General features: G+C 39.5%; 2 protein-coding genes across 2 annotated transcripts in view; both read left to right on the top strand.

The window, feature by feature from the left end:
• Window positions 1–112: 112 nt before the first annotated feature.
• On the top strand, window positions 113–9918 carry EEF1AKMT2 (EEF1A lysine methyltransferase 2). The gene is made up of 6 exons (XM_063132782.1): window positions 113–365; window positions 3606–3671; window positions 4243–4357; window positions 5592–5703; window positions 6493–6705; window positions 7886–9918. The coding sequence occupies exons 1-6, from the start codon at window positions 313–315 to the stop codon at window positions 7981–7983; spliced, it is 657 nt and encodes a 218-aa protein (XP_062988852.1). The 5' UTR covers window positions 113–312; the 3' UTR covers window positions 7984–9918.
• Window positions 9919–15292: 5374 nt separating this feature from the next.
• The window catches only part of FAM53B (family with sequence similarity 53 member B), a 116362-nt gene continuing 115688 nt past the window's right edge, over window positions 15293–15966 (top strand). The window contains exon 1 of the mRNA XM_063132801.1: window positions 15293–15378. The gene's annotated coding sequence lies outside the window, so the exon portion shown is untranslated. The remainder of the gene's footprint in view (window positions 15379–15966) is intronic.

Genomic DNA, 15966 nt, shown 5'->3' with positions numbered 1-15966 from the left:
CTACTGGTTCCAATTCGGTCTCTCCTTTCCAGAGGAGCGATGACGTAATTTTGGCCCGATGGGAGGGGGGAGAAAAGGAGGGACCACTCAGATCGCTCGCCCCCTCTTTCTTTCCTACTACTGCATTTGTATCCTCGGAAACAGCTGTTGGTTCCCATCGCACACTCATAACCCACAGGAAGAGGTCAAAGGAGCAGTGAAGAAACAGTCCTCCAGAAGCCTAGAGGGGCAAAAGCTGCACAAGCCAGAGCTGTTTTCTCCTGCAATTGCTCCCTGGTGTGTCCAGAGTTTCCTGGTTCTCATCGGCAGGCGATGGGCGGCAGGGAGGATGAATTCGAACCGTCGGCACTGGGCACCAAAGAGCAGTGAGTGCAACGTGGGTCCGAGGTGGCATTTCCAGTGCATGTTTAGACGGGGTGGTGGGGAGCCCTACGACTTCCAGTATGGCTAGCTGGGGAATGCTAGGAGTAGTAGGAGTTTTCCCCTGTCTAAACATGCACAGGATTGCACCCTAAGTCTCTTATCAGCTTTCCCCCAACCTGGTGCCCTCCAGATGTTTTTGATTTTAATTCCCATCAGTCCAAACCAGCATGGCCAATGGTCAGGAATTCTGGGAGATGTTGTGCAGAACATTTATCAGCTTCAGGAAAGCTGTGCTATTTATTTATTTTTACACTACCCAATAGCCAAAACTCTCTGGGCGGTTCACAACGATTAAAATAATAAAATACAAGATAGTAAAAGACAATATAAAAGTTTAAAGCTGCAATATAAAATTAATAATCAAATAGAATCTAGCAGTGGAAGAGCACCTGCTTTGCATGCAGAAGGTCCCCAGCCAGGTTTGATTCCCAGCATCTCCAGGTATAACAGAAAAAAAACTCCTGCCTGAATTTCTGAAGAGCTGTTGCTGGTTAGTGTTGACAATATTGGGCTAGATGGACAAATAATAGTAATAATAATACATTTATTTGTTACCCACCTCTCCCTCTGGATCAGCCTTCCTCAACCTGGGGCGCGCCAGATGTGTTGGACTACAACTCCCAGAATGCCCCAGCCAACTGGCTGGGGCATTCTGGGAGATGCAGTCCAACACATCTGGCGCTCCCCAGGTTGAGGAAGGCTGTAGTCTGGATTTAGGCTCGGACTGACTTGGTATAAGGCAGCTTCCTACTCTATGATAACCTTCTGGTAGTGATGCTATGCCCTAGTTTCAAAAATTAACTAGGAATCCTGATTCTCAGACTTGTACAGCTGCCTGTGGCTTAATGTGAGCAGAAGCTAAGGGTTCTGTGGGTCATTACTCATCTAATTGATTGAAGGTGAAACTTAAATATTTTATCAAGCCCTTTTTCTAGTTGCTTTTTATAAGTATGTCAAAACAACATTGTCTTAAACAGCATCTTAAGCAAACGAACCACCTCTTAAAACAAAAACTGCTCCTTTTTAGAAGCACCCCATTCCCATTTTTTTTTTTTTTTAAAAAAATTCTTTTTCATTGATTTGGGAATAGGGAATATAGAATATTTCCTGCCACAATATCTTGCTGTATGATTTAAAAACAACAAAACCAGATACTAAAATAAGGTGGGTTTTTTTGGTGCTGTGGAAGATTTGTATTTTTTAAAATATATTGAGTTCAGTTGTATTTGAAGAGCCTCGTGTGGCGCAGAGTGGTAAAGCAGCAGGTTCTGCAGCTGAAACTCTCCCCATGGCCTGAGTTCGATCCCAGCGGAAGCTGGTTTCAGGCAGCCGGCTCTGGTCGACTCAGCCTTCCATCCTCCCGAGGTCGGTAAAATGAGTACCCAGTTAGCTGGGGGAAAGGTAATAACGGCCGGGGAAGGCAACGGCAAACCACCCCGCTATAAGGCCTGCCAAGAAAATGTCACTGAAAGCTGGCGTCCCTCCAAGAGTCAGTAATGACTCAGTGCTTGCATGAGAGGTTCCTTTCCTTTCCTTTCCTCAGTTGTATTTGGATACAAACGGGAGCTGTAAAAGTTGCATTCTGAAATGCAAAAGATCTACTGGCTTTGGATACTGAATGAAAAACCTGAAGGTTAAATTTCTGTTAAATTAAATATGGTATGAAGTGGAGAGAATAACTATTATTTGTCTGCTTAGATAGTACTGTGCTTTTTTATATCAACTGCATGAATTCTGAATAAGCTTGTGTGTTGAATTATACTTTTAGTTGATTGATCACCTGTTTATTAAGTTAATACAAATTTGTAGCCCTTTGTGGCCTCTGGAATGTGTACAATAATAAAAATCACCCTAAGGGCATGCACAGAGTTTCTTTTCTTCAGAAATGAGTAACCTTGCACATCAGGGATTAGGGAGAGAGGCTTACAGCTAAAATTGTGTGGCTTCCAGGTAGGTTTGAGCTGTGGTATTTCTTATTTTAGAAGCTAAACACATCTGTTTTCCCAGGGGAGAGCCAGCCTCTTTGTTTGCAAATGTCAATTCATTTACTATCTATACCTTTAGAATTGCTTAGTATTAAATGTTAAGCCAAAATAGAAACTGACCAGGTGTTTATAAATGATTTCATATCTGGATTTTTTAAAAGGCCAAGGTAACAATGATCTCTGTGTGCTTGGAGCCTAATCCTTCAAGCTATCCCTTTTGTGGCATTGACTTTTATTAGTCTGGTTGGTCTTGTAGAACATGGAACAGCCACTTCTAGATAACGCTTACATCTGTTCTTGAGCTGTTTTGAGCCATTTTGAGCTGTGGCCTGTCTATACTCTTGACAAGAGAATGCAAGACAACTTGCACGTCTGACTTCTCAAGCTTACTTTGAGAGCATCCTATGGGAAAATATTCCTGCCATTCTAGGCTGCTTCCCATGCCCCACTAGGTTGCAATTCTACTTACCTGAGAGTAAGTCCATTGAAGTAAACAGAACTTATTTATTTATGTAATATTCCGCATTCCTACCCAAAAATGTTGCTCAAGACTGCTAACAATAAAATCCAGATTACAAACCAAGTCTTAATTAAAAACAAAAACAAAAAAACACAATAAAAGAAATAGCTTTTTGATTATGCTGTTTGAGGTTCCTTTGTTTATTTGGTTTTTTAGATAGTGGGCAGTTTGCACAATCAAAAAAACTGCTGTGGTTTGTTTAAATATGCCACCATGGCTCATTTAAATTGCCAGTGCAATTCACCTGATGCTAGGTACCATTGGGCTAACATTGTTCCTTGTTTCAGGGAGGAACAAGCCACCGATTTCAATAAGCCATTGTGCCTTGTTTTGATTGTGTGAACTAGGTCAACATGTTTATGGATTGTGATTGAATGTCTACATTCTTTGTTTTTTTATTTAAAGTTTCACAAACTACCTTGAAGAAAACGTTAAGTTTAAGATGTGGTATGATAAAATTAAATGTGCAGTGCTAAACATGATTATCCATAAGTCTTACTGTGATCAATGGGGCTTACTCCTAGTTTGGTGTGTGTTGGCTGTAGGTAGAAAAGGGTGGCTTTTCTGGGAACAAGGCAGGCCATGTTTCCTTATGAAGTCCCTTCTCCCAGTTGGGAGAACTAACAGATGCAAAGTTTTTGCTCTGTTAACCTCCATGTATTTTTCTCACCCTATAGTTGGGATGCAACATATGAACAAGAATTGAAAATTTTTAAAGAAAGTGGCGATGCTGGTGAGATCTGGCAAGTATCAATAACAACATAACATGCTTCAGTAAATGTTTCAGTTTCTTTCTGAAAGTGCATGTAATAAAATAGAATAGTACATCTGCCTGTTTGCTTAGAGTACTGGTAATGTGATACAGAGGTTTTCATGAAAAATGCCTGCTCTTGTCTGGGTGAAACCTGTTGCAAATTAAAATAGCTAATTATCATCTGACATCTGTTTTTTATGTGGGAAATAAATTGCTGACTAGAGTTTACTTGGTAAAGGCCAAATGTTCATATACCTGACATTTGTCAAAAATTAAATAAGACGTACAGGCAAAGATGCACTGCTGCTTTGTGTTCCTATAGAAAATGTTTTCTTAAAAGACTGTCAACCTCCCATCTTCTGTAACACTAACCCAGCAGATTTCAGAGCCATCCATTCATTTAAAAAATTGAGCTAAACAAACTGGTAATGTGATCTCTAGAGATCGATGCCTTAATGCTGACATAATGTGGATGCATTGCATGAGTTTGATGAAGTTTGTTTGCCTTTGCTTTCCATAGCTTAATGGAGTTAGTTACCTGAACCTCTGTTTCTGATTAGGTTTGGCGAAGAGAGCATGGCACGTTTAATTAGATGGATAGAAAAACAAAAGATACCCCTGGACAGCTCTGTGCTTGACATTGGAACAGGAAACGGTGTTTTGCTGGTTGAATTGGTTGGTATTTGTAAAAACTGTGGATTTTGAAGCAAAATTGAAAGCTAGGAACCAAGCAAGCAAGAGCTGAGAAGTGGTTGAAACATTGATTAAAATGCAGAACGGCCCATTAACATTCCAGTGGTCTATCTCCATGTATTATTTGAATTCATTTTGAATCTTCATTGTGAGCAGGAGAACACCAACCTTGAGATATTTCAGTTGCATAAAAATCCAGGTCTAGATGTTTGTTACAGTCAAAAGAAGGAGCTTTGAACCTCCAAATCCTATGAAGTTGAAAGCTTGTGAACATTTCTAAAAAACTGCCACCCACAAATACTGGCTGAATTGGTACCGTAATTGGATCGTAATCCTGATACTGTCTTATCTAGTGGCTTGTAATAGCTAGAGTAGGGGACTGTGACTCTCCAGATGTTGTTGGACTGCAGCTTCCATCACACTTGACCATTTGCCATGCTGGCTGGGACTGATAAGACTTGGAGTCCAACAACAGCTGGAGGGCCACAGTTTCCCCACCCCTAAGCTAAAAGTTCATTGTACTGTCTGACAGCTGGTACCAGTATAATATTCTCAATACATTGATTATTAGAAGGGGAGCAAATACCATGTTTTATATTTGAGAGTAATGGTCCAATCTAATAATATTTTTGTCAACTGTTCTGTGCTTATAAAAAGAAGCATCATAAAATAAGCCAAGAGCTGCTCTTTAATTGAGAGTACCTAAGAATGACTTTATGGTTATACTGAAATGGTGCTTTACATTGTATATCTAGTATAATGTATGTAAGAGGGCACTTGTACATCTTCCTTTATAATTTGATGTTTTATCTGTCCCTACATCTAATATCCATGCATCACTCAGTTGGAAAAGTTGATCCATTGAGAAAGCTATGTGGGATCAGTAATGTGAAAAATGGATTCATTTATGCAAACACTTCTGTTAATCGCTTTAGAGTACCCTAATCTGAGCCAATTTATGAAAACCACAAATATGTTGATTATAATTATGTCTTGATGTAGCAATTTGGAGTATTTCCATTTGTTAATAGGACCTTTAATCTGGTTCTATTTCATAACCTTTAGTCATGAAATAACCCTTTTATATTTTGGTATTGTTTGCTGACATTCTATGTCCCAATCTTACATAGACTGCCATAAATGCCATAGAAGCCAACTGGTACTAAGGAAATATGTTTAGGACTTAGTGGACTTTTCTTTTCTTTTTTCTCTTTAGGCCAAATCCGGTTACACCAACCTTACTGGGATTGACTACTCTCTGTCTGCGGTACAACTTTCAAAAAACGTAATAGAAAAAGAAGGTCTGCCTCACGTTAAATTGCAGGTAAGTCTTCATAGGGGTGGGAGAAGTGCAGAAAAAGACAACCAAAGTGATCAGGACGGTTGTGGAGGATTTTCATCAAGAGAGAAGGGGCTATTTAATTGAGGAAGTATATGACTGAGGGTGGACATGATAAGAAGTTTATAAAAATCAGGCATGGTGTGGTGAAAGAGAGGATAGCAGAAAGAAACCTTTTTTCCCCTCGCTCATAATGCTACAAGCAGTGAATTTGATTGGCAGTAGATCCAGAACTTTATTTGGCTCAGAGGCCCATCTAAAGAAAGAAATGGTAAAAAAAGGGGACAGAGAGGCGAAAATTGCCTTTGTTGCTCTTCCCGCCCTGTCGGCAGCAGCTTGGCAGGGCATTGGATACTTGGAAACCTCCAAGAATAGAGGCTCCCTTCTAATAAGGGTACAACTGATAGGATAGCCATAAAATATTTTAAAATGTCTGTTGCCTGATTGGTAGGGTGTACGATGTTAGCCAAAAATATTTTAATCAATTGAATTGAGCTGAGTGGCTAAATATTGCAGCTCTAGTAAAATATGATATTGGGCACAAAACTCATCTTCACAATATAACATGTTTTGTAGGCTTTTCAAATTGGAGAAAATCTCTAGAAATGACAGAATTCTAATGTTATATCTTATGTTTCAGGGCAGGCTACACAATAATCTAAATTGCACTTTTTCTTTTTCAGTAGGATTCTAGTAATCCTGATTTTTTAAAAGTATTAAGTAATGATCATAGTAAAATGTTCATATGTTAACAACTGTAACTACCTTGTACAGGAAGAAGATATTTTAAATCCCTCAGATGAATTATCAGATTTTCAGATTTGCATTGATAAAGGGACTTTTGATGCCATCAGTCTGAACCCAGAAAACGCGGCAGAAAAAAGGAAACGCTATGTGAAAACCCTGAACAGGGTGTTGAGACCAGGAGGATTTTTCCTCATAACGTCTTGTAATTGGACGAGGGAGGAGCTGTGCAAGGAATTCAGTGAAGGTGTGTGCTTGGCCTGCAATTGCATATATCTAGTTCAGATATATGTGCTTTTTGTGTTTTCCATATATACATATAAAATTGCTTGGTAATAGTGCATGCTCTGCTTGTGTTTCACACCTTAAGACACTAGTGACGGATCTTTAGTTCTTCAGTCTTAATCAACTTTGAACTAGGCTGATACATAGGAAAAACAACCACTTCAAATTGTTTTAGAGCAAGGCACAATATGCTCAGTTATATATGAATATCTATGATGATAGAGTACTATTTTTGAAAGGGCACATAGAAGATCAATGCAGGCTGCAAGGACTTAGTGGGCTTTTAAGTTTCTTAAATAGTCCCGTCAAAGGTATTTTGGCAGCTCAGATGTTGCAAGTTTGAGGGGAAAGTGCTTTTGAAAAAATCAAGCACTGGTACATTTGGGTTTTTTTGTAACCCACTTATGTTACTGGTATGCTATGTGCATGGTTCTTCGCTTTTCTGAATTATCCTATGCCTGCTGTTCATTTTCTAAATACTGTTGTTGTTATCTAGGGAAAGGACACCAGCACACCCGAGTTCTTCTAAGTGTGCATGTAGACAAAGCTTTGCTTGCCATTTTCACCACAGTTGTTTCCATAATGCCACAGAGTTAATCTGCTTTTTCAGTTGAACTGATACATGCCTCTTTAGCAGTGAAAAAATCTATGACTTACAAGAGCAAGTAAAGCTTTACCTGCATATGCAGCTTTATCATGTCAAAATGCCATGTCTCTGGATCTTACCACATACTTTCAAGCTTGAAATCCAAGAGTTGTAGATCAATAATCCTCCATGGGCAAAGACAAATGAACTGTGGAAGTGGGATTTCCAGCGACAAATCTGTAGTTCATTCAGAATCTTTCATTTTAAAAAAAAACCATTTCTGATTGTCATTGTTAAAAAAAAAACAATCCACATATATATAAATTCACTGCCTCTGATGCTGTCATGATAGCATCCCATTATCTGTCTTCAATCTATAAGAGGAATAAACCTTAGCTAGGTGGTATTGGTCAGCAAAACAAAATCCCCACTCTTATTTTAAAAACAACAACTGCAGAGTTTGCTGACGTGTGCATGCTCTATTTGAATTAATATCAGAATTTCAAGGGTATACAGTAATTTCTTTATAACAAAAGCATCTTACTTTTCTTGGCAGGTTTTCTTCTTTTGGAAGAGCTCCCAACACCCACATTCTGCTTTGGAGGAAGAACTGGAAACACCGTAACTGCTTTGGTTTTCCAACAGAAAACATAAAGTTTTATATACTGGGTGAACTTTGGATGGAAGACTTCCTGTTTTGAATTCTGAATTTCATTGACAAATATTATAAAACAGAATGATAACAGACAAATGATATAACATGAAATACAAGTTTTAGAGAGTTTAAACAAGTTTGGTTTCTTTAAAGCAAATTTTATTGCAGGGATATTGTATGGATATATCTATTATTTTTTCAAGAATAAAATAGCTAGATGCTGTTTTTTGTATTTGAAATCTAAGATATTTTTTTATTATGTTATGGTGGACTTCAAAATTGGTTGATTATGAATTTTAAAGAAATTTGTCATATTTGGTATTATTTATTAAGACAGGTACAAGTAAAATTGATATTCTTTAGAAATGTGACAGATTGCCTGATATAACTTCTTGGATGAATATATTTATTAATATTTGAAAATGTATTTGCATGCTGAGATCTAAAGCGGGGCGGGGGGAATGGCACTGTTCCCTAAAGGTTAAAATGTGGTGTGTGTTTTTCTTTACATGATGTATTTTCCGTTCTGTTTTGTTGATATTCACAATAAAAAGGGGGGAAAGGGAAAAATGCTCTGCTTTACAAAGGTACAAATGATTATATGTTGAAGTTATACAAGAGCCATTTGAGAATACAGTCCTTAAAAATAAGAGCCACGTGGCAATTGATGGAGAGGGTGTTGCTTTTTCCCTCTGACGCAGGTCAGTAGAGTGGGTGTAGGTGCATCTAGTTATAACTAATGTAGTTAATAGCTCCAGTTTGATTTATATAGAAGGATTAGCAACCACAAAGTAGTAATTAGGTTTGCTTATGATTTAGAAAGGGAATGCTAAATTTTTGAATTTTATTTCATTGATATCAGAGTCAACAGAATTTGCGGAGTTTTAAACACTGTTGGTTGAACATTGCCTTTAATTTATGTTGATGATAAATACTGTGAAAAATCTTGTTTTACATTGCATGATTGGTACTGCTTTCTTTCGAGTGCTTTCACTTCAGTGTGTTTTTATTGGTTTTGTACAGCCTATAACAGCCTTCCCAAACCTGGTGCCCTCCAGATGTTTTGGACTATAACTCCCATTATCCTTGACTATTTGCCATGCTTGTTTGGGCTGATAGAGTGGTAGCTCAGAACATCTGGACAGCATCAAGTTGGGGAAGGATGGCTTAGACTGTAGCATAAAAACACTACATATGATCTGTTTATTCAAGACAGTCTCTCCAATTATATTTGGCTCTTCTGCAAACTAAATAGAAAACTAATTGTGGAGTGAAAGACGAATTGTTAAAATATGCTTTTCTAGGAAACAGGTATAAAATTACATAAAATCAATAGATGTAGTCATCAAGCCTGATAACCCTGGAATGATCATGCTAATAATTTCCCACCTGCTTGTTATTTTATATTTCTGAGAGTATAATAATATAGCTGCCTTGAGGGAACACAGTCATTTTTTCTCCCTTCGATCTAAACATGCACACATATTTTCAAATAGCAATAAATATGATATTTTAGTCATCCATGAAGTTTTGTCAGGCAATCTGTCACACTTCTACAGAACAGAAATTTGCCTTGTGCCTGTCAATGGTATTTTATGGGAAACTTATATTTCAACTCGACTAGATGGCTTGTAGCAGTCACTAACAAAACTGGATAGGAGCTTCCACCACCTTGTTCCATCTTGGTTCCCTCCTCTGTTCTCTGCCTTACCTTGCCATGTGTTGAATTCATAATGTGTATTATTAAGGTTCTGTGTCAATCTGCTGGGAGCTGTTCGATTAATCCCCCACTTTCCATACTAGGAATGGTCTCCAGGCCAGAGCTCAGTGCCCCAAGCAACTTTATCTGGTCTATCCTGACCTTACCTAGTGTGCTTAAAATGTTTACCACACTTTTCAGTTATGAGGAAAATAAATGATGGATATTCCATATATTCATGTTGTTGTATCTCATGCATACTTAAGAAAAGCAAAGAAGCACTTCCATTTGTGTCGCAAGGGGAATTTCAGGAAAGACACTTATTCCTAAAATAACTTCTATTTTCACTAATTGCTAGTCTGATATCATCGGAGCACTTGTGTTTTCCATACCAGTAAATCCTTTGCTATTAGGTGCTGTTAGTTATAATCATAGAGCCTGACTACCTTTGAGGGAGGATCAAATCGCTTGGGTCCTCAGACAAATGTCAGGAAAACAGAGTATCTCAAGCATACAGAAGTTGGACGTCCATGTTCCATATAGGATTGTGGATGACTACCATTTTTTAGCATTATGCTGAGGCTTCAGGTGGGGTAACAATACTTCTTCTTTTTTTAGGATAATATTTAAAATAACTCCTAATGTCAACTTAACACCAAGTTCTGAAAAGCAACTCAAAACATGATCTTGTTCTTGAATATGCTTGTAAACAGAACATTAGATGAACAAAGTTGGAGATATCTGGGCACACTAGCCAAAAGGAAATAATTGTTCTGCTCTACATTAGACCTACTGGCTTTCTGTTGATCTTCACCCACTGAAGCAGTGCAATGACTCTTTCAGGGGAAGTGCCCTTTTCATTACAGATTTTCCTTTTGGCCAGAGTTCGACAATACCAGTATTCTAAGATATTAATACCAACTTTGTACAGCCCTGCCCATGCTTTATAGCAAAACTGCAAGTGAGAAATTTCATAATAACTGAAATCTCACTATTTTTAAATACACAAACAGCTTTTCCTCACCTTGGCATGATACAAGTTAAAAGGATTTGCTGCATCAATGCTAGCTTTCGTTTATAGGATTGTAAAACCTCATTCATGCTGAATCTTACGCCATTTTAATTCTAAAGTAGTATATTACTGGCAGAACATGAACACTGGAATGAATGTGGTTGTCTATCATTAAATGAATCTGATGCTCCTTTGCCTGCAACTATTCAATTGGCCATTCTTTTAAAGGCTAATCATAAATTTGCCTTTTAATTAACTCTAAAAGGAACAGAGAGCCAGGAATTTTTCATAAATTTAATCCCAATCATTGGGAGGCAGGAATGGATTTTTATAGTGGGAAGTGGTAGAAAAATTAAGGAAACGACATTATAATACCTGCTTTCATTAGGATTTACAAGACACAAGTGATTCATAACTTGAGAGATGCAAGAGTGCATTGCAAGTTGAAGTGGGCAGAGTTAGGTACAGGCTAAGTTGCTCTGGCAGGATAGTGACTCTTAGAAGCCAACATAAAAGTGAGCTGCTCTGTGGGAGTGGCATCACTGTGAGGCAGGTTTGTCCATGGGCAATGTAATGGCAATGTCACTACCCCACACATTGTCTTCCCTAATAGAGATCTTAGAATAGATGTTTAGAGTCTGGGGCATTTGAGAGCTTCCTGAATCTGCATTGAAGAAGGACTAGCCTTTAGCATAATAAGCCATAATAGTCTGAAGTTTCAAGTCTCTGTTTTGTTGATTGCAAAGGGTAAGGACAATCTGATTGTGTGGTCTTGATCCATTACAATTGGGGTTTCAGGCCTGGTTTTGGCATGGAAATGGTCAGTACAAGTGAAATATTAAGACTGGTCTTTTGGAAATGCTCTGCATCCAATTTAACTGTTTTGAAATGTAAGTAATATTATGAACAAAACCCCTTATTTCAAAGTAATTCAAAGAGCCAGAATATAAATATTAATTATGGACTACACTTACAACACCTAAAATTCAGTAACACTGTGGTTTTATTGCTTAGGTTATTCAATTTCGACAACTGTTTGAGAAGGTTTTATGTGTTGGGCCTCCAAAGCTAACATTTAAATGAGTATCTTATATATAAGATTGTGATGTGATTTGCCAGATCATTTTAGCTATTCTTCTTGCTCTACCCTAAGTAAAGTAGATGTTTTTGCTACAAGGCAGTGCCACATAATAGATGTCAAAGGGAATAGTTCTGCCATGCAGAATACCCTTCCTGGCAAATCCAGAAGTAATGTGGTGCCCTGCTGTGGTGAACACACAGTGGCTGAAAGTAACTGAACGAACAGCATTGGTGCCCCCTTCCTCAGTTTTATTATCAAAGAACATTACTTTATTTGCTATAACACTCTTAATATTGCCTGATGCTTCTCCTCCACATAAAACTTGGACTTCGAATACTAAAGCTACACAGTCCAATGATATTGACCTAGCAGCAAGTCCTACTGAATTTAGTGGTACTTATTTCTGAGTAAACATGTACAGGCTGTAGGACTTCAAGGAAATGGTTTAGAAAACTTGTGAGAGCCCTAGGCTAGTCACTGCTTTCCAGATCCTTTCGTGGACAGGGATAACCTAGCCACAGTAGTGCATACACTGGTAACTTCCCGACTAGACTACGGCAATGCACTCTACTTGGGGCTGCCCTTGAAGAAAACTTGAAAGTCGCAGCTAGTGCAAAATGCAGCAGCTAGACTGCTGAGCGGTACATCTCACAGAGACCATATAACACAGGTCTTAAAGGACTTGCACTGGCTGCTTATACGCTTCCGGTCAGAATTCAAGGTGTTGGTAATGACGTTTAAAGCCCTATATGGCTTGGGACCTCGATATTTCAGGGAGTGCCTCTCCCTATATATATATGCCTGCCTGAAACTTGAGATCTGTTGGAGGAGCCCTCCTCCACATCCCACCAATGCGAGACATATGCTATGGGGGACATGGGAGAGGGCTTTCTCTATTGTGGCACCCCAACTGTGGAATGCCCTCCCCTTGGAGGCCTGACTGGTGCCGGCACTGGTTTCATTTCAGCACCAAGTTAAGACAAGACTTTTTAACAAAGCCTTTGATGGCTAAATTCACCAAGCCTGTACAGAGTTTTAATTGTTTTACTGTTTTTAAATTCTATACTGCTTTTAGCTTATTGTTTAATTTGTTTTTAGCTCGTGTGGTGCAGAGTGGTAAGCGGCAGTTACTGCAGCCAAAACTCTCCCCACGGCCTGAGTTTGATCCCAGCGGAAGTTGGTTCTCAGGCAGCCAGCTCAGGTCAACTCAGCCTTCCATCCTTCTGAAGTCAGTAAAATGAATACCCAGCTAGCTGGGGGAAAGGTAACTGTGACTGGGGAAGGCAATGGCAAACCACCCTTCTACAAAGTCTGCCAAGAAAACGTAAGTGTAAGCAGGCGTCCCTTTAGGAGTCAGCAGTGACTCAAGTGCTTGCACGAGAGGTTCCTTTCCTTTTTGTTTTTAGCTATGTATATTTATTGTTTTATATTGTTTGTATGATTTTTTCTGTACACCGCCCTGATATCCCTGTGATATAGGGCGGGATACAAATGTTTTAATAAAATAAAAATAAATAAAACATTTAGCAGAAGAAAGAAAGGGGCACGGAGGAAAAGCAGCAATGTAATAATGGAAGGAATACAAGTAGCATCTGGGGCTTTTCTCTTGTGCCAAAAGTTTGTTAGGGGATCAGCATATACCAGTAGGAGTCACTCTAAGCTTCTTAATAGAAATTTTAAGAAATTAACACAAATGTACTGATTTATAGGTAATAATTCCTGTTCAAAGAACACAAGGGCTCTAGCCAAGAAAAACACAGACAGCATTCTTGACAGGTTTTCTTTAGATTTTTTTTGTTTGATTTATTTTCCTTGTGGTGTTCAAATTAATTACCCTTTAACAAGTCTCAAATTTGAGAGAACAAAATCTGAAGCTGTTAACTATGGGTTGTTAAATCAATTTGTTGTGGTAAATTGGAATTGTACTATAAACTTGAGAACTACAGCTACACTTTTTGTTTAGCTTTTTGACATAATTTTGGATATAATTTTTTGACATAATTTTGGATATAATTTTTTGACATAATTTTGGATATAATTTTCACAGGCATATCATAGCCAAGTCTTAATCCAGGCAGGTGACACTAAATTTACTGATATGCTAAATGTTTAATTGTTCACTCTTAGTGCAAACTACATTCTATTGGACCTTCTTGAAAATCTTGATATGGGATTGGGAAAATGAGATGATGGAGTAAGTCTGTAGCATTTAGCATTTAACTGCCACACTTTTTTCTTGAGCTGCATGTTTTTACATTTATATCTGCCTTTTGTCAACCAACATTAGATTTTTTTAAAATACTCTTATTTCCAAATGATCACAACAAACAATTTGTGTGTTGCATATTCAGCACAAGTATGAGTTCCCACAAAAACTAGCTTCCTCCCTGAAAAGAGTCTTCCAAATTCAGGTTGATGAGGAAAATTCCACTAAGTCCTAGTGCTACATTTCTAAAATATTATATTCCAGGGTTTCAGCCTGTGTGGCAGCTGTACCCTTTGACCTGGAAGACCTTCTCCTAATCCCGGATGTATTCAAGAAGGGGTGTGTGTATGTATGTGCGGGTATATATGCATGTGTTCAGTAGCGAAGGGAAGACACTCTGCATACACTAGCTGGCTCTCTTTGTTACGACTTCCTATGTTCCTTGGCATTGCAAAATAGGTGCCGGGGCTGAGGCTTGGCTCAATTCCAGACAGGCATCCTCTCAATAGGAAGTCGCCACCCAGTCACCAGGCAGGCCCTCCTCTTTGAAGTATACTCGCCGAGACCTTATAGGTTTTATGGAACAGGGTCACCTGGAGGAAACCCCTCTAGTTCTGCCCACAGGATTGCCGTCACGACTCCCGTTGTTTCACTGCTGCTCTTGCTACTCCTACCCCACTGGCACAGAACAGGGGTACTCCCGTGCTTTTCCTAGCCAAAGCTGAGCTGAAGACAATTTCCAAGTTGGCTCCTGCACCCCCACCCCCACTCCATGCAACTTCCAAAAGCAGCCGCTGCCGCCACCCTGCCCTTCTCTTCTCGCAAAGGCGATGGAGTCAGTCCATCAGTCAGGAAGCAAGCGCTGCTGTTTTTGCTGCCCCAGTGACTTGCAAGACAACTAAGCAGCAAGAGCCGAGCATAACCTTAACCTTGCCGTTCGGTGTCTTAACTTGATGATTGTTTTATTATTATTATTTTAGCTGGGGGTGGGGGTGGGGACCAAAAGACTCGCTGAGAAAACAAACCAGGAAGTGACAAGCGTATTTCCTTTCTCCGGGAGGATCGGACCATAGCACCGTACTTTTAGCAGGGGAGCCGCCTGCGCAGTCCTTGCAAGAGTTCCAGCTTCAGGGACGCGCACAATGGACAGCTTGGGAACGGGGGGCTTTAATCCGCCGACCACGGTAAGATATCGGGATGGAGGGGGCGTTTTTAAACGATCCCATGCTGTCCTTTCGTTCTCTAGCCTCTCTTCTCCCCCCTTTCCCATTCCGGTGCCATTGGTCTCGTCCTGGGGGCAGATATGGTTACAATGTGTAGAATAGGAGAGCGCAGACACTTTTCATTCCCCTCTTGGGCAGAAAGAGAGGAGGAAAGGCTGTCTTGATGGCTTGAGGTGGAAACTATTTATTATCTGCTATTTCTTCCTCCCCGCTTTGTTTTGGCTTGTTTGTTGGTTTGTTTAGTTTTCGGTAATTGACGCTTGGTTTTCTTGTCTGTGCCTGAAAAGGAGATTGGGAAGGAAAGATGACAGGGGGGCTATCAGAGCAGGGGATTCCGTCCCCCCACGCCGCTACTTAAAGGTTTGCCAGGAGCATTCCGAAAAGGGACCAACGAGCGGAATAAGAAGATGATTGATCCGAGGCGTTTTCATTTAAAATCATTTTTCTAACTTCATCGTTCTGCGTTGTCATTACCAGAAAAGAAGATTCTTCGACAGATGAGCCGGGAGAAGGATGGGGGCGGGGGGCTGGCGGCGGCGGGGTCAGCTTCTTAGAAAGTTTAGGAATTATCCTTTTGTTTACTGAACTTTGCGTGTAACTGGATAGGTCGACACAGAGCAGCAAAGGACTGGCCGCTTTGATTGATTGAATTGAGACCATGCACTATAGCTGCTGCTTACCAAATGGAAGTGTGTTAAGGTTTTTATCTTCTCTCCCCCCCCCCCCAAGATTAGATGGGTTGCTTTTATAGTTCCTTTTCA

The sequence above is a fragment of the Elgaria multicarinata genome, chromosome 8 (assembly GCF_023053635.1).
Source record: "Elgaria multicarinata webbii isolate HBS135686 ecotype San Diego chromosome 8, rElgMul1.1.pri, whole genome shotgun sequence".
In the NCBI taxonomy this organism is placed as follows: domain Eukaryota; kingdom Metazoa; phylum Chordata; class Lepidosauria; order Squamata; family Anguidae; genus Elgaria; species Elgaria multicarinata.
Note: the sequence above shows the minus strand (reverse complement) of the source record. Positions and strands in the feature narration are given on the sequence as shown.

Bases quoted from the DNA above. Each gene is read 5' to 3' on its own strand.
- EEF1AKMT2 (XM_063132782.1), top strand. From the start codon at position 313: ATGGGCGGCAGGGAGGATGAATTCGAACCGTCGGCACTGGGCACCAAA. The intron at 5,704-6,492 runs GTCTTCATAGGG...TTGTACAGGAAG, and splicing joins TCACGTTAAATTGCAGGTAA to AAGATATTTTAAATCCCTCA. The intron at 6,706-7,885 runs GTGTGTGCTTGG...TTTTCTTGGCAG, and splicing joins GTGCAAGGAATTCAGTGAAG to GTTTTCTTCTTTTGGAAGAG.